The 24,650-nt window shown below is 40.8% G+C and overlaps 1 protein-coding gene across 1 annotated transcript in view; it reads right to left on the bottom strand.

Annotated features, from left to right (window-relative positions):
• Positions 1–4,557: 4,557 nt before the first annotated feature.
• Pik3cg (phosphatidylinositol-4,5-bisphosphate 3-kinase catalytic subunit gamma) overlaps positions 4,558–24,650 on the bottom strand; it is a 31,453-nt gene continuing 11,360 nt past the window's right edge. The window contains 5 exon segments of the mRNA XM_019208928.2: positions 4,558–5,791; positions 18,412–18,569; positions 19,765–19,876; positions 20,868–20,998; positions 21,809–21,899. Coding sequence (XP_019064473.1) covers positions 5,513–5,791; positions 18,412–18,569; positions 19,765–19,876; positions 20,868–20,998; positions 21,809–21,899 — 771 coding nt within the window. The 3' untranslated portion in view covers positions 4,558–5,512.

Raw genomic sequence — 24,650 nt, 5'->3', positions numbered from 1 at the left:
GCTTTTTTGCACTTCCCAGGGGGGACCTCAAATGTGAGCTGAGAGCTCATTATGGCCACAGGGCTGCAGGAAGTTTGCAGAGCCCAGGAAAACAGGTAGCAGCCCCAGAGCCCCGTCTCGTGAAGGAGTCGAGGCTTCCCACTGAGGGAGATCACAGTGTGGTGGGGTCTGGTGCTGAAGGAAATTTCAACACAGTTATTTTTATGCCCCGAAGTTCCCACAATAGCTTTGATACCACTGTCTGATCATTATTGAGTTCACAGTCTTTTTATTTTCCTTTTGAGAAACAAATATCTCTGAGCTTTTAATGAGGAATGATGATGTAAACTAAAGGATATGACTAACAGGAAGACTACATTTCCCCCCCCAAATAAAAATACTTACATTTTACCTCATTAAAAAATTCAAATCATGAAAATCAAGTTCCCTCAAACCCAAGACAAAGATAAAAACATATCACTATTAATAGGATGACGTGAATACATCCTCGAAGCCATTTTTTTGGATGATGCCGGGGTTTGACCCCAGCGGTGCCTAACCACTGAGCTCCATCCTCAGGCCTTTTTCATTTTTCATTTTGAGACAAGGTCTTTCTAAGCTGCCCAGATTGGCCTCAGCCTCCCAGCTTTTTAGGGTATATACAAGCCTACCTTTTAACTCGAATATGATTGTACTGCAACACTGTGCTGTGACCACCTTGTTCGTCCCTCAGTGGATTACAGATCTACGTTTTGTTCGGGTTTGTCTTTTCAGGGCCTTCATTACAGTCCACTGCATGAATGTGATTTAACTGACAACGCCCCTTTGAAGGTCTTTTAGGCTGTTTCTGACTATTATCACCTGGAATGCTGGTAACTAGTTCTCACCATAAGTGATTGCACATTTGTGCAATAATTTCTGAAGGATAAGTTCTTCAGAATGGATGTGGATTTTATATAGATGTGGACTTGTTTGGTTAAAGTGGAGGCCTTCCAAATTTGATAAATGTTGTCCAACTGCCATGCATTGATTTATCAATTTTCGCCAAAGCTTTCAGTGTGCGACACAGTGCCCTTTCTTTCACATTAGTGCCAGGGCTGGGTAGTACAGGTCTTTGCTAATATGGCAGGAGAATGAACTTAAGTTATTTTAATTTGCACTTGTTTTGTTAATAGTAACTTGGGGTGCAGAATTATGGATTGGATGAAACTGAAAAATAAATCAAAAGAACGCTAACAGAACCTGTAAGAAATCCCAACTTATTTTGTTTTCTCTGTATTGTTAAATATAAGTACTAATTTATTACATGATCATGAAAAGCAAACCCAGCACACCAAAGATAAGAATTTGCTCCAGAAACTTTTCTAAAATTTTTGAGTTTATTTCGAAAAATAATTCATTTTCATTATTACAGAACCAACAGCTTCCAAATCAGGTTATACAGTTCCTGTATCTAATGTTATTTTTAAAAATCATCTGAAAAAGATGTATTTATCACAGTTAATCTTTGTAGAAATCAAAAGTTTTCTTTGGTTGACATATTTTATCTACAGCAGGCTCTTCCTTTTCCCCCAAGTATCATTAAAGCCAGACAAATGAAGTTCTACGGGACTAGGTCTAGAACATCTACTTTCCCCCCTTTCATTGCCTGTAGTTCCACTCCAAGAGCAGTGTTGTAGGCCCCAGCGTCCAGTCACACAGATGAGGTATTTCAGTTCCACCTGAAGCAACATTCTGAACCGGGGACTTTATCCATTCTCATGCAGACACGCTTCTGGGTGCAAAACTTGGCACCAAAGCCATTTTCCAGACACACATAGAACTGGTTGCACAAACCTGTGTGCAGCTGCATAGTCACTCACACTGTGGGCCCCAACCGAGATGGGCACTGGACCCAGTTTAACGCCCTGCTGTCACCAGATCAAGTTTCTCAGTCATTTTTGAACAATGGGCTCCCATTTTCATCTTTCACTGAACACCGTATAATGTGGCCAGTCCTGGATACACATAAAAGTTGCTTCACCCTGATTTATTTGACTTGTGATCTGTGTTTTCATTTGGCATTGAAAAAAGAGTTGTGGGCAGTTCCCCAGCAGCAGACTAACCCTAGTTCTAAAACACTTCCAGAATATATAAAGTGTAGATCATAAAATTCATTGGGAATAGTAAAGGGGGGGAAGACACAAAGGTGATTTTTTTGTTTATCTGTAAGTGTGTAAATTGAAATTGCATTCTCATTGGAATATAGAAGAATAAAGCTCAATGCAAGATTGTATATCTCTACCTCTCTGCATATTTCAGCTTCATGAAAGAATTGGTTCATTTGAAGAACAAATATGAATGCATATACACCAATAAGATAAATATAAATACAGTCCTGTGTGATTCTTTTATCATCAAGATGATCACTTCAGCAATTCAAATGAAAAGCAGAATCTGTGAAAGATCTGAGTTTAGCTATTCTTTTGGGGAGCCCTTTTTTGGGGGGACTGGGGATTGAACTCAGGGCCTTCACATTGAGCTACATCCTCAACCTTTTAAATTAAAAAAAAAATTATTTTGAGACAGGGTCTTGCTAAGTTGCCCAGGTTGGGTTGGAATCTGCAATCCTCCTGCCTCAGCCTCCCAGAGTGCTGGAATTACAGGCATACACCTCAGTGCTTGGCTTGGCTATTCTTTAAAGCATCCCCTTTGAATTAAAGTCATCCTACAACAGTGACACATGCATACCTGTGTGTTAGCCACACAACTCACAATAGTTAAATCATGGTAGGGGCTTGTATGCCCAAAACAGATGTGTGGATAAAGAATATATAGCATAGGTACACAATGGAGTACTATTCAGTCACAAAGAAGGATAAATTTGAGCCATTTATAAGAAAATAGATGGATCTTGAGACTGTAATGCTAAGTAAAATAAGTCAGAAAAGGTTAAATATCATACTGTATCTCTAATATGAGAGACCCAAAATATAAACAGTTTAAAGAGCAAAATAAAGTCATCTTAAGAAATAGAGGGTTGTCCCAGTAGAGGAGAGGAGAGGGGAGCAGAGGGGTAAAAAAAATGCAATATGTATCAAACCCTCAAGTTGAACCTACTAAACAAGTCACACAGTTAAAAAAAAAGTATCCTCTTCTGAATTAGCATAATTCTTTCTGTTTTTCTTTAAAAGAATGGTAGGAAATTATAGACTAGAAATGTCATAAAATGTCTAAGCTCTATTTATGGAAAGAAAGAAAATTTTACTACATGGCGTAGTCAGTCCCCTGTACAGGAGGCAGAGTTGCCCAGGAAGAGTAATTCTCTGCGGAGGGAGAGCTGCCTGCCACACAGGGCTTCTTCCCTGGCCGTGTTAGAGTCCCTCAGAGTCCTTAGAGAAGTACTGGTGTCTAAGCCTCTTCTCCCAAGAGGTACAATCTCTGCTCGGAGCTCAGGCAAGGGTATTTTTAAGAGGTGTCCCTGGTAATTGTTTCGAGCCAGGGTTAAATGCACTTGACTTTGGCGTACCCCAAAAGAAAGGCTTGGGCTACATTAGCAGACCAACAGGTATCTCAGCCAAATATTTTACATCAGATTATACTTAAACACAGACACCGTGAAGACAGTCACTTCTATGTAACTTCTTACCAGTAGGTAGAGATAGCAGATAGTTTAATGATCTCCCTAAGGTAGCTCAACACTTCCAATAAGAGACAGGATATTTACTCGATGAAGATATTTTCGAAAGAAAGATCTACAACAGTTTTTAGGAAATCTGGAAAGTGTCAAAGTTTAAAAGTCCCTTTAACTGAGACATGGATTGGGCATGTAGTATTCTTCCGAACTGGGGACAGATTTTAGGCAACAGCATTTTTCATTAAAAAGGAGAGAAAGACCTGTTCAGATTAAAAATTTCTAATTAAGGCATTTGGAAGCTAATTCATTTTTTCTAGACTGTCCCCTTTAATAATAGACTTAAGAAAATCCATTAAATGTCTTTATAACTATGTACCTACGATTCTATTCATCCTAGAGTAGAGACTTTCAACTAAGTTTTTGAGTTCTAGGATAAAGATGTCCTTGAAGAGTCCCCAAGTCCATACAGGGTTGTGGGAGAGTGGCAACTGAGGAAGAAGGAAGGAGGGAGAAGGAGAGAAAATACACAGGCATGGAAGAGACCCTTTATTACTTCCTGTTCCTGTTGGGGGTGGGGATGGAGGAGGAGAGGGTTACAGGAATTACACTGGATAATTCACTCTCTGGGCAGAGCTGAGATAAAAGGCCTCATCTCTGTGTTGTATATTTGTTGTAGTCATTTATTTGTTTGTTTGGTACCAGGGTTCGAATTTGGAACCTTGCTCTTATGAGGCAGGCGGCGGAACCACTGAGCTACAACCCCGGCCCTGTGTTGTATATTTGTAACGCTATGCAAAATCCCAAGTATCCTGTGTGTGTATGTAAAGGTCAACTCCAATATACACTGAAAAGACTAACTTGGTAACCTGCAGGCACAGGGTAGGAGTAGGGAATTTGGAAGCATCATTTAAGGAATAAGACAGAAGTTACAGTGATTGCATCTTTTTCTGCAAAGATTGTATATTTGTAACGCTATGCAAAATCCCAAGTATCCTGTGTGTGTATGTAAAGGTCAACTCCAGTATACACTGAAAAGACTAACTTGGTAACCTGCAGGCATAGGGTAGGAGTAGGGAATTTGGAAGCATCATTTAAGGAATAAGACAGAAGTTACAGTGATTACATCTTTTTTTCTGCAAAGAGTTTTGTTATGGCTGTGTCTAGATGGTCCCCAAAGCCTCATGCAGTCATGGTGCGGCTTTTTCAAAGGTGGCTGGATTTAGAGTGTGTGATCCTAGAATTGATTCACGGCACAATGCTAGGATGAAGGACACTAGGACTAAGGGTGTGAGTGCTGCCTGCCCTAAGTAGTCTGGATGAGAAATAAGAGAAAGAGCTGTGTTCATCCCCTGTTGCTTTGTTACCTTCTGACTGCCATGAACCGTTTCTTTTCTGTGACGCCACCCTGTCATGGAGCCAGCTGATTATGAACTGAAACCTCTGCAAACAGTGACTTAAACAGACCTTTTGCCTTTAACTTTGGGTGTCAGGTATTCTGTCTGAGCAACGAGAGAAAAGTAAGACAAGTTTAAAGAACACAAAGATAATCAAAATTGAGAGTGAACCCAGAAGAAAACAAGCGTCATCAATTATTCTAAAGAACATCTGAATTTCAGCACTCAATAATAAGACAGTCAAAGGGTCAGGTGCTAAAAGAAGTTATCGGTGCATTTAAACTTAGAATATTCTCCAACATCACTGAAGTAAATGGAAAGAAACAGACTTGCAAGTAGACCCAGTCCTGATATTCACCAAACAACCAGCAATGCCGGCTTCTTTTCTTCACTGAAGAGCTCACCGAGGGAAAGAGCTATATTTCCCAAGTGCCAGCTTCCACTTTTTCCTGTTGCATTTTAATTCTAACTTTGGTGCCTGGCATGCTGATTGAAAAGCCGTTTTCATTCTAGTCCAAAGTTATTAGGCTGAGTGTTTCTCTCCTTGTTTGATGCCAAGAACAAGATGCAGGAACCAATTAAACTGCACAGTCCATCCTTTGTCTCTACAAACTTCAATCTGATCCAGAAAATACTTTTTAGCCTCCTCCTCACTTTTCCCAACTGTTAGGGCATCCCGGATATATTCGATATCTTCTTTACTTGTTAACTGGGGCATCCCTGTCATCAGCATCATGGAGAACAGGATGATCAGGAGATTTGTGTGATGGCGGAGGGCCAGATAAGCCTTCACACAGACATCCTAGACAGAAGAGAGGAAAACACCATCACTGTTGTTGCAGGCTGAAAGAACTGGTTCATCTGAAGAGCAAACAGGTATACAATACACCAATAAGCTGAAGATCAGTACATTCCTTCGTAACTTTTATCAACAAGATGCTTATTTCATCTTACTGTACTGGAACGTACATGACGTTACTGCTCACAAGAAGAAACCATCACAAGCCAGGCAGATCTTTACCACAGATGAAAAACTTGATGACAACAAACCCTATTTTTATAATCTCTTAAACACATCAGTGTAGTTGTATAGATCCAGGCTGGGCTCCAGCCCAAGTGGATGATTCACTTAAGTTTCATCTTATTTCTTAGCCTACCTTTTGCATTTATTTCTTAGGAAACAGGGTAGAACTATCTGTAGGCTCTGGAGAGGAATAAGTCACTTTTGAACACCATCCTAGAATTAATACATTTGATGTAAGCAAAAATGATTGCCAAGAGCTAACGAAGTCCAAAGTGAGGATGGAAATATAGCATCTGAGATTTAAGTTTTCATCTTTATTTTACACTTAGTTCTCATCTAAGAAAACAGCTGAATTAGGGTTTCTCTGAGTCTCAAAATTATTGATCTTTGACATCTCAATACAAATTCTGAACACTGCATGAAAGAGAGAGAGCTTTAAAAAAATACCATAGCTGATGCTTCCTTAAAAGGCTCTGGAGCAGTTATTGTATTAACATTCATGTCTGATTTTTTAAAAAAGTAACATGTAAATTAATATGAAACTGAAATGTAACAATGTGAAGAATTATATTATCAAAATAATTCTGAATAATGAAATACCAGAAAAGACATGAAATATAAAAATCAGAAATGTGAAGATAAAATTACTATTTACAAATGACATATGTGATTTTTTTTTAGGGCCCCGAGGGAAAGAAAATTTAAATAGTGTAACTGGTTTTGAATAAACTACCTTTTAATAAAAATTAGTAAATAAAATGAAGTAAATAGGAGCCATCAATTGGAGAGTATAATGTGAAAACAGGAGCTGTGATAATGGTGACAAGAACATAATACCTAGAATTAACACAAACAAAAAATACACAGAACCTATTTTATAACGAACTGTAAGACTTCACAAAATCACATATAAGAAAACTTCACTGCAGGGAGTGACATGGCATGTTATTCGGAGATAACTGCTTGTTTTCAAAATACGAATTATTTTTGGATTATTATTATAAACAAAAATTCAATAAAATTCTTACTGGCTATTTAAACTCAGAACTCAGATGTGGTTATTAGTTTATCCAGAATAATTAAGGCCTGAGAGGATATTTTGAGAAAGAATGATAGTGAAAAGCAGTATCTGCCACAGCAAGCATGGAAAGATTTTACAGAACTGCAATACTAAAGAACAGTATAAAGTAGTATTTATTCTTTTCCAAAAGGACAAGAAAATTTGTGGAACAGAACAAAAAGTACAAGAGCACATGGAAATCTGATATAAAGATGGTTTCTCAAATTGGTGGGGAAAGATTTATTATTTGTTAAGTGAAGCCAAACTGGCTCATCGTTTGGGAGAGGAATAAAAGTTAAAGTTTTACTCTATGTGAAATACCAAAATAAATTTCAGATGAATCAAAGACTTACGTGTAAAAAGGGAAAATATTTAAATATCTGGGTTAGGAAAGCAATCCAAGGTGGATTTCTTTGTACAAAGAATTTCAAGGTGGAAAACATGTAGAGGTTACAAAAACTTCAACATTTTTGGGGGAAAAAAAAGCTATAAACAATTATTAAAGTGACAAAATATATATTGTGACATGATATAATACTCTCCCACTCCCAACCCCTCAAATAGTTCTTATAAATCTGTAAGAGGGAGACAAATAGTCAGTCAAAACTAAAGGCCAAGGACATGTATGAGAATTCACACAGTAAAACATAAAAACAGATAGCAAACCTGTGAAAAACACCCAACATCATTAGTAATCAAATAAACAAAACAATGGGTCCAGGGATTTAGCTCAGTGGTGCTCTTGTCAGCCTTGCAAGCGTAAGGTCCTGAGTTCAATTCCCAGTACCAAAAAAAAAAAAGACAAATAAATGAAACAAGCTACGGTGTAAATATTCACCTACAAATTGGATTTTTTTGGGGGGACTTTGGGGGGTTCTTTTTAAAGGTAATGCCCAATGTCCACCTTTAATAGGTTCATGGTAGATAGGGACAGATCTAACTTTGGCAGATCATCTGCTAATAATCTTTCCAACGATAATAAATATTATTGAACTGAACTGTGGTGGTGGAGACAGAACTGATGGCATTTGTTAACATTCACAGAACCGAACACTTGAGACAGTTGAGTTCAGCCTCAAAAAATGTGACTTTAAAACTATCTAAGTCTGGTGTGGTGGTGCACACCTGCCATCCCAGCACCCCGGAATGCTGAGTCCAGTGGACTGCAAGTCTGAGGCTAGTGCAGGAGTCTCAGTGACTCAGCGAGTGCCTGCCTCAGGGTTTCAAAGAAAGGCTGGAGGCGGGGCTCAGTGTGAAGGTCCAGGTTCAATGCCCAGTACTGCAGGAACACAGACACAAACACATCAATGTCCTTTAACCCAGCAAATTCCATGCTAGGAATTTATGTTTTTGAAAGACTGGATAACTTTTCAGCAGTCTATCTATAAGAAAGTTTACCAGAACATCTTTTATAAATGCGGAAACTGGAAGACAACCTAAAGGCCCACAACAGGAGACAGATAAGAAAAAGATTTATGAATTGCACGTATGCCTGCATACTCTGCAGCTGTAAGAATGATACTATAGAAGAATATTTTCAAAGCATGTAAATGTGTTTATGTTAAAAAATAAGAATAAAACAACACACGTTATCATTCCACGTTGGTCAATTAGTCCAAAATATTTAAATGGAAAAAAAGAACAAAAGTTGGCAGGTCAAAATGTTCATAGTGATTTTTCCTTTTGCTTTTAGTTCATCTTTAATCTGTTTTACTTGTGTGTGGCAAAGCAACTACAGTAGTGACAGAGGTCAGTCCTGTGTCATTCTGTGTGTCAGGGCTGGCCTCTGGACGCAACGCCCTGTCCAAAAAAAAGCCAAAAACAAACCAAACAAACCATGGGCTAGATAGATAGGTAGATCGGTAGAGAGACAGATAGGTAGATAGGTGGATAGATTGATAGTGCCTGGCACAGAAGCCAGCCTGTAGCAAGAGCTCAGGACTTGTCAGTCCCCTTCTTACCTCCAACTCATCTCTTTTCTGCTTACCATGAAGCAGGAGACCATTTGAGCTGTTCCTGCTGCAGCTCAGACCTCAACTGTCCCCGGCTGCTGCCCCAGTGCATTAGTGCTCTTGCATTCTTAACGACTCCACAGATGTCCGGGAATCATTTTCTTTTGCTTATGTCTAGGACCCACTGAGGTCTCTCATTTCTTGGTAATCACAGAGCATAAGTGCACCCTGCACCTCAGGCTACAATCTCATTAATTCACACAGGCTTCAGGGGAAAGGGGCACCTTTGGATTTTGAATTCAAGTGCATTTTGATTTTTAATTATTTTCTAACCTTCTGCACACTGGGGGCAGCCTGCTGGGGGAGCTCACTGTGTGGTCAATCTCTTTTTAACAGAACGTTTTCAAGGAGGGAAATTAACCTGAGGCCATTATTGCTACACCAATCCATAGGTGCTCAGTAAATACCTTTTAGGAGGTGATATGCAGATTCAACCACCCTGGTACCCAAACAAATGCATTAAGGGAGCGGAGTTGTCCTGCTTCTCTTGAAGTTCATCTCAGTATAATTTTTTTCCTGGTGCTGTGGATTGAACTCAGAGCCTCACACATGCCAGGCAGGTACTCTAACACAGAAGCCACACCTCAGTCCGGATGAATGATTTTTTTCATTGGTGCTAATTTATTCAGCGAGTTCTGATGTTCATACACCAGGATCTCTTCCAGGAGAAATGTCTTCCCTGAATTTAACTGCATGCCTCATAGTTTCAGACACAATGTTCAAATCCTACCTGGCCGCACAGAATTACAGACTTGGTGTTGATGAACAGTACTTTGCATTAAGTGTTGTGTATGCATTCAACTTTGGGATAACTGAAAAACTGTCACCAAAGGAGTCACCTATTTCTCTGGACCTCAGATTCCTCATGTGTAGAACAAGAATAGTAATATTAACACCCATTTCAGATGGTAGTGGTGAGATTATGTGTTTTGTAACTGGTTGGCTATTGTTAATCTTACACAGCATTGTACTGTATTGTTGAACATACACACTTCGCAGTGCTAGAGGTCATTTTCTCATCTGGACCATCTGTCCAAGATGTCTCCTCACCTAGTAAAGATCTAGGGGTGGTGGGATGGATTGGGGGACAGCGTGGCTCTGCTTGTGTTGAGGGGGAGTGCTGTCTTCACCCTGGGGCCCCTTGGGGGCAGGAACACAGGCAGCTCTCTTGCTTTGAGGGGTGGAGTTGTCCACTTGCTCCGCCCACTCAAGCCCCAGAAGTTTTGTTTCTGTCCTGTCCACTCAGATACAAAGAAGTGTTCTGACTGTGGTGCTGGGCTCAGGGTGGTTTGAGGGACCATGAGGATGTGGCTTGGGAGCTCAGGGGAAAACCCAGAACACAGAAGTCACTGACTCTAGAACAGAATTTCCCCTTTGGTCAGGACTGCCTGTTGTTGACCTCAAACATTTTTCTCAACTGCCTGTTGGAAGTTTTGCATTGTTGAACAGAGCAGTTTCAGATGTAAGAGAAGAATGTGATTTTGGGGCTTGGTCTAATGTACATGTTAATGAGTTAGATGTGGAAAACATTCCGTTCCGTTAATGTCATTAGCTGATGCACTCTCCATTAGTAGCTAATAAATAGGTTGAGCCTACATAGCACAGCTGCTCTTGATTTCATTGTTGTTTTAAATGCCTTAATTATAGCATGGAGATACTAAAAGAAAGGATTGCTTTTATAAAGCTACCACCTCCATGAGTCTTGGAAACAAAAGAATTCATTACAATTTCAGGGCCCAAACTTTGGCTTGATTTGCAAACTGTCCCAAGGATCAGTTCACTAAACAGAAAACAACATCTATACATAATTGTCTGATTTCTCACTGATGAGCTGTGACTTTAGACTGTCAAGGACACTGGAAATACTTTTTCTTATGTCAACATCCTCCATTCTTATCTAGAAATGAGTGGAAGTGAAGTATTACCATACATATTCACAAAGCAGAAGTAACATTAGGACCATAGAACAGAAACTCCAGGGAAAGAGTCTGAGGCAGAGGGGGAGAGAGAAGAAAAACTCATAAATATTCATCAGTGAAAAAATATGTTTCCACCCACTTACTTTTCCCAAACAATAATGTTACCTCTGTCTGCTAAAGGAAGGATATAGTAGAGAAAAAACATTTCCAGACCAAGACAAAGGATTATATTTTGCTTTTTAAAAAAAACTAAATGCATTGGTTAGCCAGTGTCCTTAGGAGTTATTTTGGAAAACCAAGGAAGGTCATTAATAGTAGACTGAGTAACATGGGAAGAAGCACTCTGGTAAATTTCAGAAGGGGGGTAGATCCAATACTGGCTATGCACTTGTGAAATGTGTGTTAGGAGTCTTATTTCATTAACTCAGAAATTACTCTTAGACTCGTCGTTTGCCAGGGAAACGGCTTTCTTCTCAAACATTTAAGAAACTCACTAGAAGCTGAAGGTCACAGATTAAACTGTTTTACGTTAGTCAATATTCTGAATATCCTACAGGAAGGGTCTCTATAAATTTATCTCGCAGCCTTGCTCTAAAAGAGATCTAAAGTGATCTTGGATAAATAAAAGTCAAAATAACACTAGAGGTGGATGGAGAAAGGAAAGAGAATAACAGTGGAATGATTCACAGTGGGCTGGAGAAAGAAACTATTTTAAACTGTACATCACAAATCCTTGTAGCTGCTATGAATGTCCTTCAAATGTATCTCTAGCCAAAAGGAAACTCTAATATATTTCTCCCTCCAGTGCTTAGATTTCTAAAAACCTATTTGTCAAGGAGAAGCACTGCCTTCTTAGAAACAAAGACCAACAGAAAATTCACAACATAATCTTTATAAAGAGCACATTTTGTAACATGGTGAACATTGACTTAGGGAGTATTTTTACGGTGGGCAAAATAAATTCTCTGAAAGAAACTAACCATTGAGAGGATGACCCTGGCGGAAAGGTTATTCTGGCTTAGTGTTGACAGTGGCAGGGTCTAATATCTAAGGCACTGAAGGGTGTTGCACACTCGCTGGCGGATTGACCCCCAAACCCCACGCAAAGCCATCCCTCCAGTCTGGGATTCATCTATTATCCACAAGGATGAGTCCTGAAAACAAGCTCAGCCGAGTCCTAGCAACGTGGCAGCCCCACATGAGCCTGCAGCTGAGGGAGACACAGCACTAGCACACTCCCGCTCCTGCCACGGCTGATGCCACACCTCCTCCGAGGGCATCTGGTGATGGATGGCACGGAGAGTGGCGAGGTCCAGACAGTGCTCACACTGGGGTGGCTGGAGACCGAGCCTGCCCGACCCACTTAATGGGCCAGGGTGCAAAGCCCACGAGGGAATCCTTTGTTGGCTCACACGTGGTGTGTAACGAGACACATGAGCTTGGTCCATAATAGACCTTAATGAGATTCATTCCTGGTTAAACTAAGCTCCACACGACTTCCTTGATTTGCTCTGCTCCTCCTCCCGGTCCAAGGTGCGCACTATTTCCAGTTGGACCCTGATTTCCTTCCTTGACTCCCATTCTACTACATACTCCATAGACAACGATGTTCCATCCTTAATTAGCAATTGTACATTCTGTTCCCAAACAGTCGTGTGTACTTTTCTAACTTCAGCTGTGTGCTCACGCTGTTCTTTCTACCTGGCCATTCCTTCCTCACCCTGTATCTGCCTGGCAAAATAAAACGGAATGTAGCCCTAAAGGTCTAATAAAAACACTTCTTTTTCTGAATGGCCCTGTTCTCTTCTCCATGGTGGGATTAATTGCTGCCTCTGCAAAGCGCGCTCAGCACAAAGTATTCCTTGGCACAAACCTGCGCCTGTCTCTCACGTCACGTCTGCTCTGTATGGCCTGCGCCTAGCGTGCCATAAATAATCTGGGGATGGATGCTTCGTGTGCGGAAGCCAAGTTCAGTCTTGGGCGAGATTCACCACTTTAAAATCAGGAGGATTTGGAGAACAATTATATTTGAAGGAGATTAAACTGGAAAGTTCTCTCACTTTCTCAAGGGTGATACTTGATGCTTATTAAGCAATAGGCATTTAATATGTTCATATTCAGCGCATGTCCTATTTTGGATGTGGTGAACAGGGCTTGGGGACTCCCAACAAAATGGAGCAGGAAGCTGAGAAAGTCTAAGCACACAGATGCCGGGATGGGGAAACAGAATTGTCACAGGGGTCAATGGAGCGTTGGCCGCAATCCTCAGGGTTGGGGGTGAGGTCCGAGGTCCCTGAGGCTGGACTAAGGAGAGGATCCCTAGGGCCGGGACAGGGAGGGGTGGGCCCAGCACAAAGAAAAGGCAGATCACAGGAAACAGGGAGCTAGAGCTTTTGCAGCTGGAAAAGGGACCAAGAAGGAGGAAGAGAGGAGAGGAAGGGGAAAAATGAGAAGAGCTGAGATGTGTTAGTACCTGTACCGACTCCTCACGAGAAATGTCATCACTACATGCTGCAAACGTGCACTGATAAAAGTAAAGAGAAAAACAGAAGGGGACCTCTGAAGACCACTTTGGGGAATGACACCGAAGCCGACCTAAGGGACAGCCGTGGCCTTCTGGTCCCCGGAGTGGAAGGGCTTCGTGGAGACAGCAGGGGCGATGGGAAGCACCGAACCTTCCACGGGCTCAGTGCTGAGTAGCTAGGCGGCTGCGGCACGGGGCCGACTCACTCAGAGTTTGTGCAAAGTGATGAAGTCATCATTGCACGGAACTCAGTGAGCTTTACCCTGTTTGAAGCAAGGGACCAACAACATACTATCTATTTCTTAAGTTTGGTTGTTAAACAAATTCTGATTAATCTATAACCTTTTAAAAAGCTGAGTACTACTTAACGGAATGGAGGTAGACGCTGATAGGTTGATAGCATTACCTTTGGAGGGCAGGGCAGTACGTTTCTGATATCTTACTGATGTCTCAGAATATTTTACTCTCTTTTGTTTCTCATAAAAAGCATTTACTACTTTGAAACTGAGAAAGCCAATATATTTGTACATAAAACTAAAAGGAGAGGCCAAATTTCATTTGCCGTTGATACAAATGTAGTTGTGTTATGTCTGATCTATAACTGTTCTTTGAAATTTACAATAAAGTGGTCTAAAACAAATTGCCAGTGGGTTAAACACTATTTTTAAAATATCTTCAGTAAGGGGGAGATTTTCCCTGAGAATTCAGGTATCAAAATTGTGATCATTAAAATACGTAAAATTAAGATTAACTGTGATAAATATATCTTTTTCAGATGATTTTTAAAAAATAACATTAGATACGGGAACTGTAACATACTGTATGTTAAATACTGCTCCTCCACATGACAATATTCATCAGTTCAAATCATAGCCTCGGTTTTGTGTTTGCTGAATTATAGTTCATTCCTGAACTCTCCCCTCTTCTAGGCCTTATTTGAGGATATGGCCAGGCTGACGTAGCTACCCTGAGAAGGACAGAGCCTGATGAAGCACAGTGTTCCTCTCTGTTTCCTGACTTCCATCCCTGCACAACTAGGCAATGTGCATTTCAATTCTTCATGGGGAGTGTTCACCTCGCCTTAGCAGAAGTCAACTTTTCTCCACCTTTCCTCCCAAACATATGTTCAAATACATGGCACGTATTAATTACTCTTATCAGGTCAAAATTAGCAATTCATTAGAAAGGAGGACATCTTTCATTCAAAATGTAAATATATACATTTCCCAGCTTGCCTGGGCATGGAAGCTTGATTGTGCAAGATTCTGAGACACTGTTCAGAGAAGTTAGAGATGTGCTCCCTGTGCTTGAAGAACTTTAGGAAGGAAACAGAATTTACACACAAAAAAATCTTCGGCTAGCAGAATGTAAAGAAATATAGTTCATTCCTGAACTCTCCCCTCTTCTAGGCCTTATTTGAGGATATGGCCAGGCTGACGTAGCTACCCTGAGAAGGACAGAGCCTGATGAAGCACAGTGTTCCTCTCTGTTTCCTGACTTCCATCCCTGCACAACTAGGCAATGTGCATTTCAATTCTTCATGGGGAGTGTTCACCTCGCCTTAGCAGAAGTCAACTTTTCTCCACCTTTCCTCCCAAACATATGTTCAAATACATGGCACGTATTAATTACTCTTATCAGGTCAAAATTAGCAATTCATTAGAAAGGAGGACATCTTTCATTCAAAATGTAAATATATACATTTCCCAGCTTGCCTGGGCATGGAAGCTTGATTGTGCAAGATTCTGAGACACTGTTCAGAGAAGTTAGAGATGTGCTCCCTGTGCTTGAAGAACTTTAGGAACGAAACAGAATTTACACACAAAAAAATCTTCGGCTAGCAGAATGTAAAGAAACAAAAAAAGGAAAAAAGAAAAAAACTTGTCTAAGGTCAAAGTCAAATCATGAAGAAACTCTGGAAATTCTGCGTGTGCAGAAATTAACACCGTGGCATTCAGCTTTTCCTCATGAGGGAGGCGGGTGGGGGAGAAGGGATGCGAGGGCTGGAGGGCAGAGACAGGGAAGGTGGCAGAAGCCCACAGCCAGAGCTGAGGTCCCACCCGCCCTCTAACTGGAACATGCTGCTTTGGCCTGTTTAGCGGATCTCCTGAGACCTTGCTCCCAAAGTGGTTTCTCAAAAGTTTTCATACTTTGGAGCTCGGCTGCTCTGCTGTGGCCTAGGCACTGGGCTAAGCATTCTGCATATTTCACATAAACAGTCCCCAGCACTGGCTCCTCACTGAGATGAAGCAGGCTGTGCTGCGACAGGTGCTTCCTGCCAGTGCCCTGGGTGCCCTCACTAGAGGCCCAGAGCCATGGGGCTGCCTGACCTTGGATGAATATAAATATGAATAAGCAATAAATGAGTGATACCTAGAAAGACCACACAAGGTGGGTCTAATTCCCTCTGTACGGATGAAGGAAGAGAGGTTATAAAGGGATAAGAAGTTCTCATTATGTGCACAGCTTTTAAGCAGCAGGGCCAGGATTCAAAGATAAGTATGTGTGTTCCAAAGGCTGTCTTTTCAACGACCATGCCATGCTCTGTCTGTGCTTAAGGCTCCGTGCAGGCAAATTCACAGGCACTGAAAATGCAGGCAGGTCCTCCAAGATGCAGATACATGTGTTGTGATCTAACATATGGTGAATGCTTAAAAAACTATTACAGTTAGAATTTGTTACTGTGAAAGACATATTGCCACTATCACCTTTAACATATTTAAGTTACTCACCCTCGCTTAAAAAACGCACAACCCTTTGTTCTTGGCGGTGTGTCTTTTACTATAGGAGTTGTTTTAATCGTCTTTGTAATTTTTGATAACCGACTGTATGCAAGTATGACAGGCTGCGCGAAGGTGTACGTTTCGGGTGGTACACAACGCCTGGGAGTTGCGCTAGTGAAAGAGGTTTCAGAGGCCAGAGAGAAAAGCTTTGCTCCCAAATGATGGAGAAATGTTGCTGTCAGAGTGAGAGGACAGAATTGCAAAAGGCTCCCTGAAGACGGGTTGTTTTGGGTGGGCACTATCAGGAGGACAGCGAACCTCTCCTGGGCCTCCCCAAACCGAAGACCTTTGCGTTAATGAATGTTTGAAGCTGAAAAAATAATAATACTGCAGCAGAAGCACAGACAGTGGAAATAAAGTGGTGTTAGGGTCTTACAGGGTGATGTGAGCAGTGCCGGGGTCTCTGAGGACATCCACAGCGACAGAACAGACAGGCAGTGTCCTCCGGAACAACACAGGCAAAGGGGAGAGAGCGCATCCACAGGAGGAAAGCACCAGGCAGGGAGGCCAATCCCTGCCTTTCCGTCTTTGAATCTTAGCATATTGCTGCCGTTTGTCTGAGCTTGTCAGATGAACCCCACTTCCAGGCGAGTAGAACTGAGTGTTTCCCCTCTTTGAATGGCAAAATCCTTCCAAGTTCTTTTTTTAGACTGCTTTTCTCTTCCAGGAAGTTGTCAAAATTTTTAACTTTTAAGAAAAACAGGACTGAAATGTGTCAAGTCCCTGGAAATAGTCTGAAACCCAAGTGAGTTGATGCAGAAACACACACACACACACACACTAAAAACCCTAAGACCATCTGGCCGCAGAGCTTTCAGTTTCTCTGACAACACCACTGGGACTGTAGGAGGATGAGTCTCGTAATTGCCAAGTCCAAAACCAGCCAGGGGAACAAATGACACACTGGTTACAAAACGGTCAGTCTGAGTGCTTGTTCTACTGAAGTTAAAGACCCAGGCCATCTCCCAAGGGTCATACTGGACTCAAGAGGAGACTTAGGAAAAAGACTTGTCCCTGAGATATGGATGCAAACCAAGCCATGTTTAAGACACACTAAGGCAGGTGGTTATATAAAGGGAACCCCAGGCAAATGGGCATGTAAGTAATTACTATTCCTATCTGTCTTGTGTTTATATTGCTACAAAATAGGCGTAGTTACAACTTTTCTGAATTGTGTTCATTAACAGTTATTAAATTTGCAGGTGTAAAATGTTCTCATCTTTTTGAGACATTTGATAGTCAAAATTGAATATAGACCAGGCAGGAATGAAAATGTAAGTCAAATCTGAACATCAAGGGAAATGGTAGACTCACATGGGATCATATTTATAGGTAAGAAAGATAGAGGGCTGCCCTCTTTTGGTGTGTAGTAGTGGAGATTGAACCCAGGGCCTTCACACTGAGCTACATCCCCATCCCTTTTTATTTTTTTGAGACAGGGTCTCACTAAGTCACAAAGTCACTGAGGCTGGGCTTGAAGTTGGGGATCCTCCTGCCTCAGCCTCCCAGAGTGCTGAGATTACTGGCATGCACCACTATGCCCAGCTCAAACCAGAGTTCTTTGTAAAATCTGTGGTCAAGCTGAGAAGATTGCCTGCGAGAGGGACTATCCTTTACCAAAACAAGCCAATCCCATGATGGTGTAGCAAAGATTCCCGCTGTTAACAAAACAATAAACACATGCAAATAGCAAAAGCCACGTGAGGCTCAAAATTGTGTGAGAGCCCTGAAAAATACGTGTGACATTTGGGTCTTCTAGTCAACATATTGCACAGATGACTGTGCACCAGTGGCCACGTTCTCACCAGGTGCCCTTCCTCAGAGACCTCTCTTCGGTACCAGAATTGTCCTGGTCTGCGTACGCCAGCCCCTTGGCTTGCGGAGTGCGTTCTTGCTGTTTGGTCTTAGGTGGGAGGACTTCCGAGAAGCGTCATTTACATTTGGGGCATGAACAGAGGCAACAGGGACCAGGTGAGGCTGGTCATGCCAGGAAGGGTCAGGGCGGAGGCTGGACCCGCCACCAAGTGGAGGAGAGATGGTGATACCCACACCACAGGCGGCGCGGGTATTCTCGGGGGCCAGGAAGAGGAGGGGACGTACCTGAAATTTCTGGAAGTGCGGACTTGTCTTCTTCCCAGAAGTTCCCATCACAAACAAGAAGTCTGGTGTCAGCACAAACGGCACTCTCTCTTTATTAATGCCCAGGAAGCTTTTGTAGTTCCCAAGAATGTGCCCGAAGTCAATGTGGAACAGGTTACCTGCAGAGAAGAAAACACCTCACGCGATCACACCAGGCACGTGCGCTCGTCATAACACTTTATTTCTTGAAGGAACTCCTAAGTTGCCTGAAGATGAGCTACCTTGGGTAAGAGCATTTTTTACGCTGTTGGTTAACTTGCAGTATTTTCCATCTCAGCAGGTATGGGAAAGCAGTAGCCACAAAGCATTGAAGTAAGTATGTTTTTGGTAGCCTTCCGGTGTTCTTTAGGTGACAGCCAAAACTTTTAAAGAATTCTGACCTTAAAATTACTCTCAGAAGCATAAATGAAAACTCTCTGGCCAATATGTCAGCCTTATGCCTCAGACTCTCTTATGGCCTCGGAGAAATCCAGATCAGACTCATGTTGCCTTCTGCCTGGGCCTTTTACTCTCAAGTTGTGCAAAAAAAATAAATAAATCATTCTGACTTCTCCTTTGGGTCAATTTCTGCCGCCACCACCACCACCACATCATTTCTTCTCTCTTCTTAGCTATTTATCACCTCAACACCATGCTCCATACACGCATTGTCTCTTTTATACTATTCCTGTTCTTGAAGGGACTAAGCAGTTTGCCTCACTCTGCAGTGTTTTTCAGCCTCTACTCTAAAACTGGTCCAAATTTCATGTAGAAAATTCTCATGGTGTGGTGGCCACCACTGGCCATGTGAAGCCAGGAGATGAGGGGGGCAAAACATTGCAGATTTAAGGGGATCTCTGGGCTTTTCCACATCATCTGACATTATTAATCACTCCTACCTTCACCAGCTTCTGGGATATGCCCAGCCCTAGTTTTCTAGCTCTCTCTGACTTTCCTTTCTTAAAAATCATTTTCTATCTCTTCTTCCCTTACACACCTCTCATCTCTCAAGGCACTTTCTAGAGTGATCACAGCATTAGTGTCCTTAGATAATAATGGCTTCTAAATTTGTGCTCAGGACCTTGCAGTCCTCTTGGAAGTCACTGTGTGCTGGGAGGATGGGGGATGATGGGAAATGCTTAATGTTGTGGATGCAGACCGAGTGTTTCAGAGGGGGAAGATGGATGCGTAGTTGCATGGATGGTGGTGATGCTGCCCAAGGCGAATGCACCGAATGTGAAAGAACTGCATACTTCAAGATGGTTAAGCTAGAAAATTTTTGTTTTATGTGTATTTTACCACAATAAACACCTTACCAGCTGCAGATAAACTCACCTGTCTCTGAGATCATAATATTGTCGTTGTGCCTGTCACCAATTCCAAGAACAAAGGTTGCCACACAGTAGCCTGCACAGGAATAAACAAATCTCTCCACTGCTGCCTGAAACTAATTAAAATGCATCTGAATATTAATTGTTTTCTAACTACACAGAGCAGCATGAATTTATTACAAATGACTTCCAGAAAGAAAGAAACAAACAAACAAACAAAAAACAACTGTTTTCAGACAGCAAGTGAGTTGTGCTTGATTTCACAAGTGTTGAACCTTTAAGTGCCAGCTTTCACTTTGCTGTGGTTATATTTAGGTGAAGAGTCAATGCATCATAATAGCATAGACGTAAAAGTCAAAGGGCAGCGGTAAATTAATCCCAGGCTTCAATTCCTCTCCATGCATCCTTGCCCACCACTATACGGAACCCACAACAATTTCTCCTTCATTGCTGAACATGTTTTGCTTGTGACCAGTTAGGAGTATGCCTGGGTTTACAAGTGCACGTATTTAACTGAGCAATAACTGCTGTTAATTATATTTCCCGTTCGAAAGGCTGCTGACCTCGCAAATGCGAAGTGCTAATCCTGTGCACTGGAAATGTAAACGACAGCCAGACAGCCTAACCTCACAGCTGCTGAGGGATTCGGCGTATGCACTTCGGAGGCGGACATTTTCAGCATCCATAATTTACCATCCAGATTAGAGCACGGTGGTAAATTAGAAATTACTCTGTTGAGTTTGTGGTATTTCCCAAGTAGGGAAGAATTTATACACAGTGACTAAAATCTTTGTGCTGAGCAACAAAAATAGATGGCCATAAAAAGTGCTAAGAGAGGATTTTACAGAGCCAAATTCTATGCAAAGCATGCCTGCTAATCAAAGGAGAAGCAAATCCTAGTGGAGGCTGGCATGGGGCCCCTGTGGTACACACAGACGCTGTGTCACTGTGGGAAAGCCCAAAAAGTCCCCACTCCCTCCCGAGTAAAGGGCTTCACTGCACTATGGGGAGGCAAGATGTTGGAGGTCCAATGAAAACCCCGGTGCTACTGCTATGTGCAGGGTGACTTGCAGGGGACTCTGGGCGTGTGGGAAAGTGCAAGCTCACCTTTTCTTCAATAGGGCATTTTTCTTTGAGCCAGTGATTCAGGACTTCGTCTTTGAATGCACCAGTGTTACCCACCGTGCTTTGCTGAATTTTGGCAATAGTGGTGGCGTCTTTCACGATCTCTATCATTCCTACATGAGGATGCCAAGAATTTCAAGGGGACTTTAGATGGGGCAGACACAGAGGGGAATCGCTATGCCTTTGAGTGGAATGCAGATTTTTAAAAAGTTTTTGTTTTAAACCAGAGGTTGTTTTTCCAGATCTGCACTGCTATTGTGTTGTGTTTGTTTGTTTGTTTTGGTGGAAGAGAAAGAACAGGAGGGTCTTAAGAATGTTGTAAGGGACATTCTCCCAATAACCCTGAATAAGAAGAAAGGTTGCTTTGAGTAGTGACAAGTGAAAGTATGTGCTGCTCACAGCCTTGCTTACTTGGTGATTTATCCCTTTCCTTTTATAAACTATAGGGTCAAAGAAAATGCTTTTGTACAGTTCTCACATCAGAAACCTGAACAAAAATATGTTTGATTGAAACTGAAATGTTAAATGTCTATAAAAGTACCTAGGAGTATAATGTGTAATAGCTTTGATAATGTGACTTCTGGAATTTAAAAAGAAGTGACAGATCTGTCTAATTTTAAATGTTATTTGTAAGAGAAAAGTTTAACGTATAATGAAATGGGTTTAGAAGTGGATAAAGAAGAAGAATAACTTCTTACTAAAATTATTTCCGTGCCCAGTCATAAGGATTTGAATCATGTATGCATGTATTTTCTATGCATCCATATTAAATCGAGAGTTGCATTCACCAGTCTGGGAACATTTTCTTCATTTTGATATGGATTACAGTTGTAAGTTTTCAGTTATTAAATGCCCACACCAAAGGAATTATGATCTTTGAAAACTAGCTGAGTGGTACATTATCTCTTGAGGTAACCACATACCTATTTTGTCCCCAGTTGAAATGCAACCATACGGCAAGAGGCACAAATCCAAAGATTCAGTCTCCCAAATGGACTCCATGATTCGTAGAATCTGAGCATCACAACACAGAAACAATTCTATTATGAATATATATTTATTTAATGTATTTTTCTTCAATCTTAAAAATAAGATTCTTATGTGGTAACACAAAATACATGAATAATTGTAAAACACGATGACAACAACTAAACTTTTATTAATCATTTTGGTATTCTAAAGTTTCTCATCATTGCAAACCTGTTAATTTCAGTCCCTGAAATGGACTTTGGGGAAGAGGATAAATGGGTTTCTTTTGAGGTAGATTTTAAACATGTTTAATTACCTATTTGTTCAAAATATTCCATACCATTATGTGTATTTTCCCACAATAACTCTAACATCTTTTCACGTTACTACTCTAGAGTCTATAAGACACTTTCAGGCTACAACAAAAGCAGCAATAACTACAGTGATGATAATAATAGCTTACATTTAGTGAGTGTTCTTTTATATGTGATCTTTGCATTTGATTTATACCAGGAATATGATTACTATTCATGTTCTTCAGATAAAGGAATAAAAGCTTAGAGAGTTTATATAACTCACCCTTAGTTTCAAACTAAGAGTCTGAACAATAAAGCAAATTACATAAAGGAAAGTGCAAACTTTCCCTCAAATCAAGAGGAATAACAGAATGACTTCTGTGTTTTTGAAGTCCTCATCTTTGAACAATTCAAAGATTTTACAGATTTGTTTGAAATTGAATAAAACTAACAAAAGATTGAAGATTTTCTTTTCTTTTGAAAAATAATTCTTGGACAATACACATACTATTCTTGAAAAGAAAGCTGCACAAGGGTATCATTGTTTCCATATTAGAAGTAAGTAAAGACAGAATCTTAGAGAGAATTGAAAACACAACCAGTTTTTAAATAGCCTTTTAGGTCACTATAGTTTGTCGTTTAAATTAACCACATTAAGGTTAAAGAACTGTTACCTCCACGATGTTGAGAAATCAGAATCTGGAGAATAATGCTTTACATATTTGTGAATTTAAAGTTTATACACATTAAATTTTTTAAAATCTATTTATTTTTCTTCCTTTTTTCTCTCATTTTTTTTCTTTCCCTTCTTTACACGAAAGAGAAAAGCAGAAACAAAGTCTTTCGTAAATTGGGAGGGGTGGAAGGGTGGGAAGGGGTGCAGGGGAATGGGGAAAAAAAAGAACCGAGATATACCATGCACAGGCACAAATTCCCAGTGATGAAGGCGATCATAATGTGTACTTAAAATGTACCAATGAACTTAATAAGTAAAAAAGTTTATGTACAGATGTTAGAAACTATGAAAATGATTAGCACTGGTACCTTTGTTGTCCATCTTCTACCCTAGTAACACATTCACACTCATCAATTAGCTACACAATTGCTCCAGTGATCTTCATGCCCGGCTTTTCTCTCCTTTGCATCTAATCATGGGCTTGAGTTTGCACGCGAGCGTGTGTGTGTGTGTGTGTGTGTGTGTGTGTGTGTATCAGAGGACGTGTCTAGGGAAAATAGCTGTGGGTGAGTAGATGTCTACTAACAGGAATAAATAGGATTGCAGATGTAAATATAGCTGCAGTCTATGTTACCAAGCTCAGAATGAGGTGTATAAAAAGACATTAGGCTAGGGAATGGATTCGATTACTTGGAAATGCTGGATGTGCATCTTTGATGGATGAACAGAACTGTGATGTGGGTTAGACTGCACATCTATAATCCACAGCCATAAATGAAAACTCGGTATTAGGTAATGTATGATTACTTTATTATGTTTTATCAGACAAAAGAAGAAAACAGGAATACAATTGGTGGGAAACATGTTTTAGATCTAATATAGAATTCTTTTTTCAGAAAATCCCCACAGCACATCTCACAGAATTAGAACAAAAAAAACCCCTGAAATTCATTTAGAACCAAAGGAGACCTAGAATAGCAAAGGCAATTCTGGGCAACAGAGGCAAAAGCAGGGGTATCAAAATCCCTGACTTTAAATTATACTACAAAGCTGCAGTGATTAAAAATAGCATGGTACTGGCAAAAGAACAGATCTGAGGATCAATGGAACAGACTAGATGATGCAGAAACAACTCCAGGCATACACAACCACCTCGTCTTTGACAAAGGAGTCAGAACCATCACTGGAAGAAAGACAGCCTCTTTAACAAATGGTGCTGGAAAAACTGGCTTTCTACATGCTGGAGATTGAAACCAGACCCATATCTTTCACCAGGCACTAACCTAAAATCAAAATGGATCAAAGATCTAAATATTAAAACAGAAACACTAAATCTGCTGGAAGAGAGAATAGGTAGAATGTATGAGGACAGAGGAAGGAGTAGGCAAAGATTTCATGAACATAACCCAGACTGCATGAGAAATACTGCAAAGACGCAACAGCTGGGACCTCATCTTATTAAAAAGATTGTGCATAGTAAGAGAAATCACCAACAGAGCAAAGAGACAACACACAGAATGGGAATAAAATTTTACCAACTATTCAGTAAAATGACTATTATCTAGAATATATAAAGAACTCCAAAAGTTTAAACCCCTCAGATTTAAAGAACCAACGCAAAAAATGGGCATCTGAAATAAAAAGACACTTCTCAGATAAAGAATTAGAAATGGCAGGGCTGGGGATTTAGCTCAGTGGTGCTGCTGCCTGCTTCGCAAATGTAAGGTCCTAAGTTTGATTCTCAGTACTTAAAGAAAAGAAAAGAAATGGCAAATAAATATATGAAAAATGTCAACATCACCAGTCATTTGAGAGCTGCAAATT

This window comes from Fukomys damarensis, unplaced genomic scaffold (assembly GCF_012274545.1).
Source record: "Fukomys damarensis isolate Sample0158 unplaced genomic scaffold, DMR_v1.0_HiC HiC_scaffold_4, whole genome shotgun sequence".
Taxonomy (NCBI): Eukaryota; Metazoa; Chordata; class Mammalia; order Rodentia; family Bathyergidae; genus Fukomys; species Fukomys damarensis.
Note: the sequence above shows the minus strand (reverse complement) of the source record. Positions and strands in the feature narration are given on the sequence as shown.